The sequence below is a fragment of the Myxocyprinus asiaticus genome, chromosome 17 (assembly GCF_019703515.2).
Source record: "Myxocyprinus asiaticus isolate MX2 ecotype Aquarium Trade chromosome 17, UBuf_Myxa_2, whole genome shotgun sequence".
In the NCBI taxonomy this organism is placed as follows: domain Eukaryota; kingdom Metazoa; phylum Chordata; class Actinopteri; order Cypriniformes; family Catostomidae; genus Myxocyprinus; species Myxocyprinus asiaticus.
Genome location: NC_059360.1, coordinates 13,961,243 through 13,978,236, shown reverse-complemented (window position 1 = coordinate 13,978,236; position 16,994 = coordinate 13,961,243). Strand labels below are relative to the sequence as shown.

Below are 16,994 nucleotides of genomic sequence, written 5' to 3'. Positions count from 1 at the left end.
ATTCTCCAGACTAAACTACACCAGCTCTCAGTTCCCACGTCTATCTGTCAGTGGATTACCAGCTCTCTGTTCCCACGTCTATCTGTCAGTGGATTACCAGCTTTCTGATGGACAGGCAGTAGCTAGTGAGACAGGGGAAATTCACTTCCAGCACATGTACAATCAGCACAGGTGCCCCCCAGGGATGTGTGCTCTCCCCACTACTCTTCTCCCTGTATACAAACGACTGCACTGCCAAGCACCCCTCTGTCAAGCTCCTGAAGTTTGCAGATTACAATACTGTCATTGGCCTCATCCAAGATGATGATGAGTCTGCATACAGAAGGGAAGTTGAACAGCTGGCCGTCTGGTGCAGTCAAAACAACCTGGAGCTGAACACACTCAAAATGGTGGAGATGATTGTGGACTTTAGGAGGAACACCCCAACACTGACCCCGCTCACCATTCTAAACAGCACTGTGGCAGCAGTGGAGTCATTCAGGTTCCTGGGCAGGGTTGCACCAGCTGTGCGTAAGTTCTCACATAAGTTAGGACGTAAAGTTCACACTAAGGGCTTAGTAACTACTAGTTAGTTTGTAACTAAGTCAGTGCTTAATTTGGTTGCACCACCTGTTCTTAAGGCAAGACTTAACTAGCAGGTCGTAAGCTCTCCATAAAGTAATGTGTAGTCACATAATATGATGTTTACCTGTATCGATCCAATAAGCAGCCTTCAAATTTGTACACTGAAATGTTAAAAAGCTCTGCATTTCAGTTTTATCTTGTTACGGTTGATGTTCAAACCTTGTTTGCTCATGTAACTGTAAGCTGTAATAAATTATATCCCCACTGAAATACGATATGTAATAAAAGTAGATTTGATAAATATATTTGCCCTGTGTAAATAACAATATATAGGAACTGTATCTAAAATAAATAAGGGGTGATAAATAAATACTAATACAACAGGCTGGAAAAATAGACATTTATTCATTTTAATATCCTATATATATTTTGAATGTGTTGAAACTTAACACTGGGTGACGCACCCTGAAAACTGCACCGTTAGATCGGTTTCATGCTGAAGAGACGCTTAAAAGTAAGTTTTTTTTCTCTCTCGTAAATGTAAACGAGTGTAAATGTCAACATCATAATGTATGTCGAAAAGATTGATGCTTGTCATGCAAAACATGAGCTCATTGATGTCATTAAATATTAGTCTGCTTTTTTATTCCATCCATTACACCTGGTCGGAGGCTTCCGTAAATATTTAGTTTATACGTAGGGTTACATTCTAACTAAGTTTAATGGTGCAACGCTCAAATATTTAGTAGTGCGTAAATTGTGACTTAGTGCTCATTTACGCCACAACTAGGCTAAGTTTTAACTTATGCACAGCTGGTGCAACCGGCCCCTGGGCACTACCATCTCACAGGACCTGAAGTGGGAGACCCACATTGACTCCACTGTGAAAAAGGCCCAGCAGAGGTTGTACTTCCTTCTCCAGCTGAGGAAGTTCAACCTGCCACAGGCGCTGCTTATACAGTTCTACTCAGCAGTCATTGAGTCTGTCCTCTGCACTTCAATAACTGTCTGGTTTGGTGCAGCTATGAAATCGGATATCAGAAGACTACAAAGGACAGTTCGGACTGCTGAGAGGATTATTGGTTGCCCCCTGCCCTCCCTTCAAGAACTGTACACTTCCAGAGTGAGGAAAAAGGCTGGAAAAATCACTCTGGACCCCAATCACCCTCCCCACTACCTTTTTGAACTGTTGCCTTCTGGCCGACGCTACAGAGCTCTGAGCACCAGAACCGTCAGGCACAGGAACAGTTTTTTCCCTCAGGCTATCCATCTCATGAACAGTTAAAACTTCCCCATTGAGCAATAATTATGTGCAATACACAGTTTAGTCTTTTTATATTTATCCAACACATCCTACCTCTTCTGCCATTACATTCCTTTGCACTGTATATAACAGATTTGTATTTGCACTACGTATATATATATATATATATATTTTTTTTTTTGTCTTATTGTGTATCCTATATATACTTTATTTTCTATTAAATTTTTATTTTTATTTATTTTTTATTATTATCTCTGTATTGTTGCTGTTTTTGTATTGTTTTTGTATTGTTGTATACTGGAGGCTCCAGTCACCAAGACAAATTCCTTGTATGTGTAAGCATACTTGGCAATAAAGCTGATTCTGATTCTGATTAATTTCTCCAAATTCCATAACTTATTTCTCTTGGCATCACATCTGCCTTTGTGTCTCTAGCTCTTCTGCTATCTTGTGTCACTTCCTTTTCCCCTCAGATCTCTCTATACAGAGGCTGATCTGGCTTTCTCTGGGGATTATACATGGTAGAATCAGCAGTGGGCTTATACAACGAGTGTCGTCAGAGGAAGCAATGTACTACTGGACACACACTGCACTACGAGAGCAGGGTGAGGTGTGACCTGGATTTAGTAAATAATACATCACAAAACAAATAATATTACCTATATTCAAAATGTTAAAACATATTGTCTACTCACTTTCCTGCAACAATTAAACACGCAGCTTTGAAATGTGTATTCTTTGGATTAAGCCAAGAGGTCAGCTTGTGACGTTTCGATTTACTATTGGTCACGCGTCCTCTCATTATACGATTTTCCAGGTTGTAGTTTATTAAAATTGGAACTTCTGTCCATCATAAAGCGCAATACTTCTTCGTATGAGCTTGCGTTTCCTGTCTCCTGTGTTTGAATGTGTTTGACTGGGTGTGAATGTTGCATGAAGTGTAGTGTGACTGTGGCTTAACAACTCCATTGTGTTCCACAGAAGAAATAATTAAATTTGGGTTTGGAACAACATGAGGACTAAGGCCGATTTATAATTCTGCATCAAACCTACACCGTAGGCTATGCATAGGTATATGGCGGTTACAGCATAGCCTACGCCGTAGCCTGACATGCACCTTCTCCAAAACATGTAACAATGGGTCACGTCAACGCAAACCTAATTGGCTGTGATTGGTCCACTTTGTAACCAGAGACGGTCCCTTAGGATGACAAAAAAGATATCTGAGGTAGTGTTGCATTTTCTCCAAGTTTTCTCTTGCATTTGCACAATAGTGTCTTCAAACATATTTCTCAACACTACGTTGGCAAAGTGTGAGGGGCAGGGTAAATTAAAGGGGACTGCATACCAGACACGTTTGGAGGACTATATGGCACATTCTAAAATGAAACAATTATTTTCTATGAATGTACACACAGCTGCCACCGCTCGAACCCAGCACCCAGTCGGCGGCACACAGCTGCAACTCCGAAAGCTGCTAAAAATTTTGTAACGCAATGGAGCTCAACATGCATGGTTTTCCATTAATTTTAAACCAAAACATTATCAAAAGACAAATATTATTTTCTCTAGTCATTACTGAATTATATATTGTGTATATGTTTCTTTTTAAATAGCCTACACACTGTATTTTCAGTTACTAGTATGTCATTTTGTGGTTTGACAGCTTGAATAAAATCTATCCAAGGCAACATACAAAGAAATTAATAAGAATAATAAACGTCGCCATTTCTAATCGTTCAGTTTGCGCAGTTACACCAGTTTCATCCACTAACCTGCAAACTCATCAACATCACTTTGTTCATTCTCGAAGAAGTACAAAAACCTTCGTAACTTTTGTGTGTATGATGACTAGATCCACAACTGCCACCTGCCACATCGACGCTCCTCGTCTTACCCGCAAACTGCTTCAGTAAATGTTATATCACCCCCTTGTGGTCTCCAAAAGCTATTATGCCAGACAACATCAAACAGAAGGCCAACTGACAGTGAATTGGAAAGCAGACAATTTAAGCTTCTAACTAACATGTCAGCTAATATTAATATATTGATGCCTCAAAAACGTATCGATAAAATAACGTGCCGATAAATAATCGATGAATCGATATTTAAGTATATTCCTGATTTATCTTCTCTCTGCATGGCAGGCAACATGTATAATAAATAGAGCTGTCAAAATTAACACGTTAACGAATGCGATTCATTTAATTCAGTTAATTTCAGTAAATTTTTCTTAATCGTGATTAATGCATTTACCAATTTTTACATTAGATTCTGACATTTTATTAAGCTCCGTGTGAGTGCTGTACACTGGTTGGAATAGGGCACGAACGATCAAGTGATGGAGAAAGAACATCTTACAAAACAACCCAGATGGGACTTGTCAAAAATAAAGTACTTTGCATCCTTTGTAAATTGGAATTTTAACACAGGATCACCTCAAATCTTAACGGTCACCTACAGGCCAAACACGATATATGGCACTGATGAGGTCTGCCAAAGTTTCAATCAAATTCATATAATTTTGACTTTGTAACCATTGCCACTGAGTTTTCAAAGCATCAGCTAATGATTACAGGACAATCTGGATGAAGTATCATTACGTGGGCAGTGCCAGTGCTAAAACAGAACAAGACATTGGTCGTTTTCGAAATGGCATACTACTCTAACTATTTCTGTTATACATAGATATAAAAGAGTAGTTACTTACTCAGTAAGAATAGTATTTGTAGGATGCCATTTCTGTTAGCTGTCAGTTTTTCATATGGAGTTCAAAGTGGCGCTTGACGCCCTGACATAAATCGTGTGAATTCTTTATCCAAAGTTGATGGCCACAGCCTGCCGGCTGTTTAATATTGTGGACGTTGAGATTTAAAAGGCATTGCAATGAACACGCAACTTATAGGGACTAGTTCTTTCAATTAGTCAACCTCCCACTTAAACTTTGGGAAACATTTAATTTTACTTAAATTAGTGCTGTTTTAGTGCATTTCTATCTTTATACTGTGGAAGGCTTTGTTTGGAATATGTTAATAAAAACATTTTTGTTACATTTTGTTTTCTTGTCTAAGAAGGAAATAAATGAATTTTGACAGAAAAAGTATACAGTATATAGAGTCAAATTTTGGCACTTTCAAAATCTGAGATTAATTGTGATTAACAACGAAAATGTATGCGATTAATCGCAATTCAAACTTTTAATCGAATGACAGCAGTTATTATAAATAATATGTACCAAAATACTACATACTTTGATTAACTTATTTTTAATAAAACAATACTTTAATAAGCACTTCTGAATCCACAAATTACATTCCTTTTGTTTATTTATGAAATGTATAGTTATTTAAAAAAAAAAGAAGGCATTTTCTTTGCATCTGGCAAGCATTAGGACCCGTGACTCACCAACTTCCCTTCCGGCACTCAGCATGTCAAGTTGCTCTGAAAAGATTACGCTGAGTTCTATGCTTCGTATTGTTTTATTTGGACATGTTTTAATTGGGAGCATCTGCTTTAAGTAATTGTGTGTAACTGACCAATCGTGTATGTGTTTTTAATATTCTCTTTGACACACGACAAATAAGCGACAACTCTTTATAATATATCTAAATATATGTATATCCAAATAAACAGCTTTTAGTCTATGAGTGACATCATATGCTATCTGTATCCTATTGATTTATTAACTCTAACAACAGTCGATCATGGATGTTTCTGATATTTGCAACCCGGGGCCACATTTTAAGAGTGCTATGTGCAGTGCTATGCCATAGGTCATACAGGCAAAGTCAATGGGCATGGCCAGGAAGTTTTAGAATTTTTGTGCAAGCATGCGCTACATCTAGGCGCAAGTGGGTTTGGTGAAATTTCATGCGCAAACAAAAGATGGGCTGGGTCAAGTGAAATTTTATTCTAAAGGTCTTCTCAGGTACCATCTGTGTCCTATTATATAGTCCATTCCCTGCCAAGCACCAGCAATAAAATACAAAGACATCACATGCAGAAGAAGTTAGCATTGCAAATGGACTGTATGCCATGAATTAGAAGAATATAAATATGGACTTACGTACTTTTGTGCATTAACTGCATACCTGTTTAATGTCAGGCATATTTCTATGACAGTGACACGCTCCTTTTACACGGATGGAAAATGTGGTTTTTAGGTATTTATATTGTAAAACAAGCCAAAACAAAACCAAATCAAAAATGTATTTGGTTGCAGTGTATAATGGGGCGAAGACTACCATCTCTCACCTTTCTGTTCACTTCAATCCATCTTTAACTCACAAAAAAAAAAAAAAAAAAAACTCTCTCTTATTAATAATGCTGCATATTGCCAATTTTCTTCATGATAATAAACACACAGTGACACATATATTATGATTCAATAAGTCACGAGCCATCACGTTATAATCTAGCTGCATTAAGCGTGCGCTCGATGGATGAGTGTCCCCGTGACAGTGTGTACATCAGTCGGGTGCAGTTTCAATCTCTCCCCCTTAGTTTGGGACACTTCGCGTAACTCATAGTAGAGGCGCTGACCGCACAGAGAAATGCCAGTTTCGGAGTTTATAGCTATTTACATGACCAGCTTCCTTATTATTTGAACTTTAATAAAGTTATAATGTATTAAATATAACTGCATTAAAGTTGTAACGCTGGGGTGTTTCCTTTAAAGACGCTCGAGACACAAGTTTTGCTTCAGCGGACCGTCAGCTTTGGCTCTGCTTATTCCACAACGAGAGTGCTTCTGTATTTACTTATTTTGTGCTTTTGTATTATTCCCTCATACTTTGAGATCTAAATAACCTGAAGCTGGTTGGAAAGTTTGGAGTGCATCTGTGAGCTGTTTTCTTCCTCTCCTCAGTTAGGTGCGAACTGCAGTGCTGCACTCCCACGTCATCATTAGAGTTTAATGTGATCTCATGGTTCGTTAAATTGAGATCAAATGACTTTGACAACTAAAATTTTTGTTGACAATTTTTTACTGTCGACGTTGTCGATAACGTCAACTAATCGTTTCAGCCCTACTCCTCTGATCAGTCAGCTCTGTTGATGGCTTTAAGCTACAGCCGTCTAGGAGAACCCTCGAAATCATTTTTGAACAATGGAATACGATAAAAGTTTACTGTTCGCAGACGGTTTCTGCCACCACTTCTGTTCCCAAAGGACTGGTCTCTTATAGAGAATGTAAGTGTTATTAATAATTTTCATCTATTGACATACAAATCATGGCTGAAAGCTTTTTAACAGTGAGTGTTTCGGAACACACTTCACTTCTGCCGGTCAATTTAGATTTTTTTCAATTAAATTCTTTTATTGAAACACGAAATAAAATTAACCAAAAATATTTCTAAATTCAAATTACACTGATATAAAAATATATAATGAAGTGGTAAAAAAAAATCATATCAATTCCAAACATTTTACTCTCTTCAACTATCTCCTTTTGCAGTAACTTAAAAATCACTTTAAAAATCCCAACACAAATAATATCATAAATACAATATAATAATAGCAATATAGTATAATAATAATAATTGAAAAATAAACCATGACCTAAAGCTAGTTTTACACAAATGGGTTCATAAAACAAGTTTGGACATTAACTTTATTACCACCTGCTGGTGAAATCTCCAAACTGCAAATGGAGAATGGAGTTAAGACTTTGCACTGAAAATAGATGTGCTTTTTAAATATCTTAGCACAATGACCTATTTCTCAGGAAAACAGCAAACTGTGCTTTGCGTTACTTCATTAACACCCACAGTGTCAGGGTTTGTGAAAGGAAGAGGCGAGAGAGTCAGGATCCAAATGCAGAATTTTAATTATGAACAAAAGAAAGCGATACAATGATGAAGGAAATCACTCAAAAAAAGCAAGTCATTACTTGAAAAAGAAGGAAACACAAACTCTACAGCTGTAAAAAAATACTGGGATATGTGAAAAAAAAAAGAATTTCACTGTATATGTGCAAATGTATAATGTGTGATAAATAAATACAATTATAATTATGGAGTCAGTGGACTACCAAGAGGTCAGGGCAAAGCTGGCTGACATTCAGAAGCGGACGAATGGTTAGCAGGCCACGGCGGAGATGCAGGAGGCCAGGGCTCAGGGGGCGGAGCCACAGGACACGGAGCCACAGAAGGCTCAGGAGAAGGAGCGGGTGGAGCCACAGGAGGCAGAGCCACAGGGGGCTCAGGTGAAGGAATGGGTGGAGCCGCAGGAATCTCAGGGAATGGAGTCACAGGAGGCAGAGCCGTAGGAGGCTCAGGGACTGGAGTCACAGGAGGCGGAGCCACAAGAGGCTCAGGGACTGGAGTCACAGGAGGCGGAGCCACAGGAGGCTCAGGGACTGGAGTCACAGGAGGCGGAGCCACAGGAGGCTCAGGGACTGGAGTCACAGGTGTCGGAGCCGTAAGAGGCTCAGGGGGCAAGGCCACAGGGAGGGCACAGGAGGGGGTCTCCAGAACCACTGGAGCTAGTAGCAGAGGGGCTTCCATCGAGGGGGTCTCCAGAACCATAGGAGCTAGGAGCTGAGGGGCTTCCACTGAGGGAGTCTCTGGAACCACCGGATCTAGGAGCAGAGGGGCCTCCATCGAGGGGGTCTCCAGAACCACTGGAGCTAGGAGCAGAGGGGCCTCTGTCGAGGGGGTCTCCGGAACCACCGGAGTAGAGAGCAGAAGGTCAGCCCCTTATGATTTTAATGATAAAATCCTGAAGAGACAGACGATCACATTCTAAAGGGACCAACTTCCTCACAGGGCCATTAAGTCCAAGCCAGAACAGAGCTCTGAGGGATCTCTCATTCCAGTTCAATTGAGCGGCCAGATTCCAAAATTTGAAGCAGTACTCTGCCGCAGAATTGGACCCTTGAGAAAGTTGCTCGATCTGTTCTGCTGGATCTATAATGCTGGATGGTTCCTACTGTCAGGGTTTGTGAAGGGAAGAGGCGAGAGAGTCAGCATCCAAATGCAGAACTTTAATTATGAACAAAAGAAGGGGATACAACGATGAAAGAAATCACTCAAAAAAGCAGGTCATTACTCAAAAAAGAAGGAAACACAAACTCTACAATGTTCTACATACAAATCAGGTACCGACACAGGAGCAAAGAACAAGAGGGTATATATACACAAGGGCTAACAAGACGACGAGAACTGCGCTTAGGATTAGCGCTCTCACGAAAATTAGATAAGACGTGTACACGGTCGTAGCGCTGTGCTTTGCCCACTTACGAAAATAGAGCCCCACATTTGCTAAGCACTAATTCTCCAGTTAACTGACTGAATGATTTTACTAGGAGTGTGATGTAACTTAATTTTTTGTATGGATGTGAGGAGCTGCCTTTGACTAGAGTTTGTATACACTATTATGTTATGGTGGACAGATTATTTAAACTGGTTGCATAAAATACTTTGTATAGGCAAAATACTCTGAATATGCTACTTTAAAACACTAGTCCACCATCTAGACCAGCAACAAACCAGCATAAAATGCCTGGACAAGCAGGGAAATTGATCTTTCCAATTGGGATGTCCTAGACTGAAATAATTTAGAAAAACAGCAGACTTACTACTTTCCATCGTTCCTTGACCAGGATGCCTGTGGACAGGATGTCTGTCTGCTCCAGCCCTGCACTCATCCTGTCTGTGGTCTGCTTCGAGCTCGTCCTCTAACGCCAACGACAGGAGCCTGGATCAGGCATTGGAGCCTTAGGGTGCCCACTGAAACATATACCCAAAAGAGAACATTATGTTATATCATTCATCTATGACAGTATTCACAATAAACAATCCATGGCATCTTACTAAGACTTCGTCCACATTAATCCAGATACTTTTGTAAAAGTTTTCATTTTCAAAAATTTTCGTTGTTGAATAGTCGTTTGATCTCATTTAACATAAGATCACATTAAACTCTAATGATGACACGTGAGAGCAGCACTGCAGCTCACGCCTGACTGAGGAGAGGAAGAATTACACAGCTCACAGTCCAGATGCACTCTAAACTTTCCAAACAGCTTCGGGTGATGTAGATCGCTATGAGGGAATTATACAAAATAAGTAAATACAGAAGCACTCTCGTTGTGGAGCCGGAGCTGCCGCTCGGCTGAAGCAAAACTTGCATGTTGAGCATCTTTAATGAAACACCCCAGCATTACATCTTTAACGCAGTTATATTTAATGCGTTATAGCTTTATTAAAGTTCAAATAATAAGGAAGCTGATCATGTAAATAACTACAAACTCTGAAACTGGCATTTCTGTGCGGTCAGCACCTCTTCTATGAGTAGCGCGAAGTGTCCCGATCTAAGGGGGAGAGACTGAAACTGCACCCAGCTGATGCACACTCTGTCTCGGGGATGCTCATCCCTCGAGCACGCGCGCTTAATGCAGCTAGATTATAACGTGATGGCTCGCGACTTACTGAATCATAATATGTGTGTCCCTGTGCATTTCTTATCTTGAAGAAAATTGGCAATACGCAGCTTTATTAATATGAGAGTTTGTTTTTTTGTGAGTTAAAGATGGATTGAAGTGAACAGAAAGGTGAGAGAGGGTAGTCTTCGCCCCATTATAGACTGTAACCAAATACATTTTTGGTTTGTTTTTTGTTTTGGCTTGTTTTCCAATATAAATATCAAAAACTCCTTTAAAACAACATACATTTTCTTTAGCAGCTATACTGCAGAAGAAAAAATTGTTATCTGAGAATGTTGAATATAATATTAAAAATTCACCTGAGAAGCAGCATATACGATATTTAGATTGGCTTTTAGAGAATAGATCTTGAATATAAGCATATTTGATCTTTACTGCAATTGCAGAAGTATTACCGAGTGAAAAAATACACTTATATTTAAGATACATTCTTGTAAAGCAAGTCTAAATATTTTATATGTTGCTTCTCAAGTAAATGTATCTTGTTTTAAGGATTTTTAAACAATTTTAAATGGAAAACAAGACAAAAAAACATTATAACAGGATTTTTTGCAATGAATTTCTTTACTGAATTAAACTAATAAAAAGTATTTTTTCCCTTTAATTCAGTGAGTTATTTAGAGGTATTTTTAAAAGATGATTTTGTCCTCTTTATTTTCAGATATCTCCGTTTCCCTTGTCCACGCTACAACGCAAAGACACTTTTCAAAAAGCTCAGTTTTCGCTGTCAAAAACCCAGTCTCAGTGTGGACGGAAGGCCAAAACGTAGAGGAAAAGATGCGTTTTCAAATGAAAACGTATTAGTGTGGATGTGGCCTAACTAATCAAAATGAATTAAGTTGTCCCCAAAGCCTAGATTCAATCAACTTAAGTTAGATAGTATTTAAAGGTCAAACCGAATTATGCTTTGGCATGTTCAAACCTGGTGTTGCGATAAGTTGACGTGCTACACAAGAACAAATGACAGTTGACATCAAACCTGGCATGACCTGTCAAATGTGAATGAGAGCTATGGTGTAGGGGAAGATTTTCAACGAATAATTACATTTCAGTCTGTTCCTCAAATAAAGCCATCATATGGCTTTAATACTTGGAGTATGTAGTGTAGTGTACTAAGTCAAATGGACTACTTTTATGATACATTTATGGTGCTTTTTGTCTATTTTGGAGTTTAACAGTCACTGGTTACTATCTACATTTGCTGTATGGAAAAAAGGCTTATCCTTTTGTGTTCTATGGAAGAAAGTGACACAGATTATCAGGCCTGACGCTTGCAGCTGTCCCATGCACACAACATCACTAAGGAAGGATTCATTTCATGGGATACTACATTTAACTGAACTGACACAACAATATGCGTGACTCAGTATTCAGCTGATGCTTGACAACATACTCTATCAAGAGGGGCTGGTCTGTTTTATGAGGAGTTTGCTTTTCTTTGACATTACAGAGCAGTAAATCGTGTTCAGAGTATTAGTATGCTTTCAAGGGATAACTCTCCTTCTCTCTCTTCATATCAGCCTGCTCAGCTCTTACTAAATGCTTATGGAAGTTAAAAATGGACAGTGAAGCCCCAAGAATAATCACATGATAATGATGGCCTCTAGCAGTTAAGAAAAGAATGAAAAAGTAAAAGCTTCTACATCAGGGTTGGGGAGTAACGGAATACATGTAATGGGATTACATATTAAAAATACTAAATAATAGTAACTGTATTCCACAGTTACAATTTAAATAGTTGGTAATCAGAATACAGTTACGTTAAAAAAAAAAGTATTTTGATAACTGAAGAGATTATTTTGCCTTTTCTTGTAATTTGTTTAATTTAATATTTAGTCTATTCAGTTGGAAAACATTTAGACATTCATACATATTATGCAATCCGAGGAGTTTATGAACAGTTTTCATTCATACGAGCGTGGATATTATGTTATTGAGTTATTTTCCCTTGGGAGCTTAAGAGTGTACTAGCTACATCTTGTTTCTACATCTTACCAAAAAAACAGTTAGAAACGCTTTGACAGATGAAACATAAATCCAATAAATACATGATTACATGCCTTGTCAATGTTTTTTATGCAGTTAAAAGTATTTTTTACAAGAAATGCTAACCAATGTAGCCTTTAACATCATGTAAAAAACCAACAAAAATATATATTTTCTGCCTCATTCTTTGAACAGAATCATGTGAACATTGAGCTTTATGCTAAGCTAAAATGCTATTTCTCGCCTTTACATGCATCTGTTACCAGGCGCAATATTTTATAATAAATTCTATGAAGAAAATTCATGTTAGAGCATAACTTTTTTTCCTCTAGTAAGACATTTGATATTATGGCAAAGATGTACCGCAAAAATCTTATTCTTAATGAGAATTTAAATATTGTTTTCCTGTAAAAACTTTACTTGAGTAGCAAAACTGCATCAGATATTTAGGCCTGTTTTTAGAGAATGTATTTTGACAGTGAAGTGTATTTTCTTACCTTATTTACTTTATTTATAGTCAAAACAAATGTAAAAATCTGCCAGTGCTGAAAAGTTGCCCAAAGTGTGTATATTACATTACTGACCTTGAGTAATTTAATGGAATATGTTAAAAAAATTACATTGTAATACAGCATGTAAACTGTAATCTGAATCAGAATATTTTTTTTTAATGTAAACTTTCCAACACTGTCTACAAGTTATATTAAATATTGCCATAGAATTACATTGTGACTGGTGATTACTAAATCACTAATTAGTAAATACTAGTTCAAAAAATGGAGTTTCATTGGGCACACATACAGTTGTGCTCAAAAGCTTGAATACCCTGGCAGAAATTGTGACATTTTGGCATTGATTTTGAAAATATGACTGATCATGCAAAAAAAAAACTGTCTTTTATTTAAGGGTAGTGATCATATGAAGTCATTTATTATCACATGGTTGTTTGGCTCCTTTTTCAATCATAATGATAACAGAAATCACCCAAATGACCCTGATCAAAAGTTTACATACCCTTGAATGTTTGGCCTCTGTTACAGACACACAAGGTGACTCACACAGGTATAAATGGTAATTAAATGTTAATTTCCCACACCTGTGGCTTTTTATATTGCAATTAGTGTCTGTGCATAAATAGTCAATGAGTTTGTTAGCTCTCACGTGGATGCACTGAGCAGGCTAGATACTGAGCCATGGGGAGCAGAAAAGAACTGTCAAAAGACCTGCGTAACAAGGTAATGGAACTTTATAAAGATGGAAAAGGATATAAAAAGATATCCAAAGCCTTGAAAATGCCAGTCAGTACTGTTCAATCACTTATTAAGAAGTGGAAAATTTGGGGATCTCTTGATGCCAAGCCAAGGTCAGGTAGACCAAGAAAGATTTCAGCCACAACTGCCAGAAGAATTGTTCGGGATACAAAGAAAAACCCACAGGTAAACTCAGGAGAAATACAGGCTGTTCTGGAAAAAGACGGTGTGGTTGTTTCAAGGAGCACAATACGACCATACTTGAACAAAAATTAGCTGCATGGTCGAGTTGCCAGAAAGAAGCCTTTACTGCGCCAATGCCACAAAAAAGCCCGACAACACCTTGACAGGCCTCACAGCTTCTGGCACTGTAATTTGGAGTGACGAGACCAAAATAGAGCTTTATGGTCACAACCATAAGCGCTATGTTTGGAGTGGGGTCAGCAAGGCCTATAGTGAAAAGAATTCCAACCCCACTGTGAAGCATGGTGGTGGCTCACTGATGTTTTGGGGGTGTGTGAGCTCTAAAGGCATGGGGAATCTTGGAAAATTGATGGCAAGATGAATGCAGCATGTTATCAGAAAATACTGGCAGACAATTTGCATTCTTCTGCATGAAAGCTGCGCATGGGACGCTCTTAGACATAGCGCATGTGGAGGCTTCACGCTATTCTCCGCGGCATCCACGCACAACTCACCACGTGCCCCACCGAGAGCGAACCACATTATAGCGACCACGAGGAGGTTACCCCATGTGACCCTACCCTCCCTAGCAATGGGCCAATTTCTTACTTAGGAGACCCAGGCCCCAATTTTTGTTTTTTTGAAAGAAAAAGAGGGATGAGTCGAAAGAAATTTTTGTGATAATCAATATTATGCCACACATGCTGTTGATTGAGCTCATCTTGTATTGAACACGGAATATTCCTTTAACTATTTCAATATTTATTGTGTGAAAATTATTTCTATCCATTTGAAAGGAATTACGATTATCCCAAAGCTGTGGCGTCATTTCAATCACAAACAAGTTTTGCCCTAATATCGTTTATTTTATTTTTGTTAGTTTTTTGTTTTTTAAAGTTAGTATACTAACCAAGTCGACAAATGTGTGTGTGAAGAGCATGATTAAGATGAAATATGAGAATAATAAGATGTCATTTTGATAAATATTTCAAAAGTGTTCAAATATTATTTGTGTGTATTTAGGATACATTAAATGTAAGAAATTTGACTTAGCCAAATAAAGGAGTCGGACATAAAAAAATAAAATAAAATAAATAAATAAATAAAAAAGCATTAAAATGTCATTTCCACCAAGGAATTCTATTAAACACAATAATGCGGTGGAAATGACACTGGTGGTGGAACATTTCAAGACTTTCAGAAAAAAAAATATATATATATATATAAAAAAAAAAAACTGTCATGTGATAATGCATGAACATAAACTGCTGGATACTGATCTGCATACGTGTACTTTTACATGACAATTACTGAACAGCTCTGTTTTACTATGGAAATAAGCGTGTACTAAATGAACAAACATGTTTTTTTCTCTCTCTCATTGCATTAGAAGAAAGTGACACTAGTGAGATAAAGCCTTCCTACGTTTAAATAGCTTATAATGATTGACAGCCGTCATTGATGCTTTTAACACGTTAAAATACTCACACTAAAGGCCGTTCATGATTGAAATCTACGAAGCCAATGTAGACAAGGTTTACAGACTTCTTTTGTAACACGTTTGTGCTGTTACTCGAAGAACATTCTGTTTTTATGTGTTTTGCAGAGCAATTTAATTCTTTATCCGGCCATTACAGCTGGAGACTAAGCTCTGCAAATGCTGCTTTCAGGGCAGACGACTTTTATTTCTTAATAAATAGCACAGCCCTTTATTCCTCACAGTAAATATGAATATTTGGTCTGTTAAAGGGTGGTCTAGTTTAATAGCAGCGGCCCGCTGTGCTGAAATGTGATCCGCGCAGCTCTGCTCGATGTTGCGTTGCTACAGTCAACACACACACACACACATACACACATACACACATACACACACACACACACACACACACACACACACACACACACTTACTTCACATATTATTTTCACTGGAAACGACCTTGAAAAAACAGACATGTAATTCACATTTTAGTACATTACTTTCAAAGCAGCTGTCAGTGACGGCATGTCATAGAGCCGTGTGTGTCTGTATCCATGTTTCTCACCTCAATCCCGATTCTCACAGCGCCGGGTGTGGTTGTTAAATCTCACAAAATGCTTTTTTAAATCATGTTAAAGACGTCAAATGGTATGAATACGCGGACTGTTCATCCATGAGGACGAGGGTAGGTATCCTATACTCTGACATACGCACAAACAGCAGTGTGTTTTTGTAAATGTCCCTTTATGCTCGCGGCTCGTTCAGCAGCATCACTGCAGATTCGTGACGTGCGGCTCCTTCTGCCTGCTGCATGCGCGCTCGTTCGCGACGCTATTGCCCTTCGCAACAGCACGCGCGTGAACGTGCATTCCATTCTGCGCGGGTACTCGTGGACTGTCTGTCCGAACGCGTGCCCCAGAGCTGGTCATATCTGACAGACATGTGCCCTCTGCGGTTCAATCCTGGGAGAACAGGATTTTATCAACTCAAATTGTACAGTTGGCATGGGTTCTTTCTTGTTTATGTTATGGTTATAGCTAGGGCACTGACTAGACAAAAAAACTCGGAATCTGTAAGTTTGTACATTTGAAGCCAGATACATTTTATTTGGAACATAAAGCAGGAGTATACAATTATAGAATAATTAAAATGTCACTTTATATTTGCCATCTGCAGCAGATATTATCTTAATACAAACATAAAAAAAATATTATTATTTTTTTTTTAAGTACATTTTCGGCACAATAAAAAAAAAAAAAAAAAAAAAAAAAAATCACAGACGGGTAGAATGAGAAGAATGGCCATTCCCATACATTGCCGATAACATGACATGGGCGGGACTTAAAGGCCCAGAAGTGCATTCTAATTGGTCAGGTACCATGGGTCCAAATAATAAACCTTTCGTATTAACTATTTACAGTGCATTTTTAATTCCATGGCTATTAAAGTTCCTCAGTGTCATTACTAAGGTGTACATTATTATCTAAAAGTATCGTACTTGTACGACGTTGTCACGTGGTTCCCGTTACTTTTCTCAGCGTTGGTCAGAATTTACAAACGACACTCGTTTGTGATGAATAGATCTTTTTTATATAACACATTTACTGAGATTATTGAGTCGAGTTTCAATTTCATGTTAGGTTAATATCTGTGGGATTAATATTTAAACTAACATAAATGTTAGAGTGCAAATGTATTCAAAAATACAAAAAACACCATGAGATTTGAACGCTACTCTGTGCAGGATTACGCTTTCTGAGCCACGTGCGCCCCCTGAAGGAAGACAACGTTGTGTATCATGAGAAACAGTTGCCGAAAACACA

The 16,994-nt window shown here is 38.2% G+C and overlaps 1 protein-coding gene across 1 annotated transcript in view; it reads right to left on the bottom strand.

The window, feature by feature from the left end:
• ttbk2a (tau tubulin kinase 2a) overlaps nucleotides 1-15,966 on the bottom strand; it is a 34,237-nt gene extending 18,271 nt beyond the window's left edge. The window contains exons 1-2 of the mRNA XM_051723109.1: nucleotides 15,737-15,966; nucleotides 9,408-9,558 (exon numbers count right to left, since the gene is read on the bottom strand). Coding sequence (XP_051579069.1) covers nucleotides 9,408-9,476 — 69 coding nt within the window. The 5' untranslated portion in view covers nucleotides 9,477-9,558; nucleotides 15,737-15,966. The remainder of the gene's footprint in view (nucleotides 1-9,407; nucleotides 9,559-15,736) is intronic.
• Nucleotides 15,967-16,994: the final 1,028 nt, after the last annotated feature.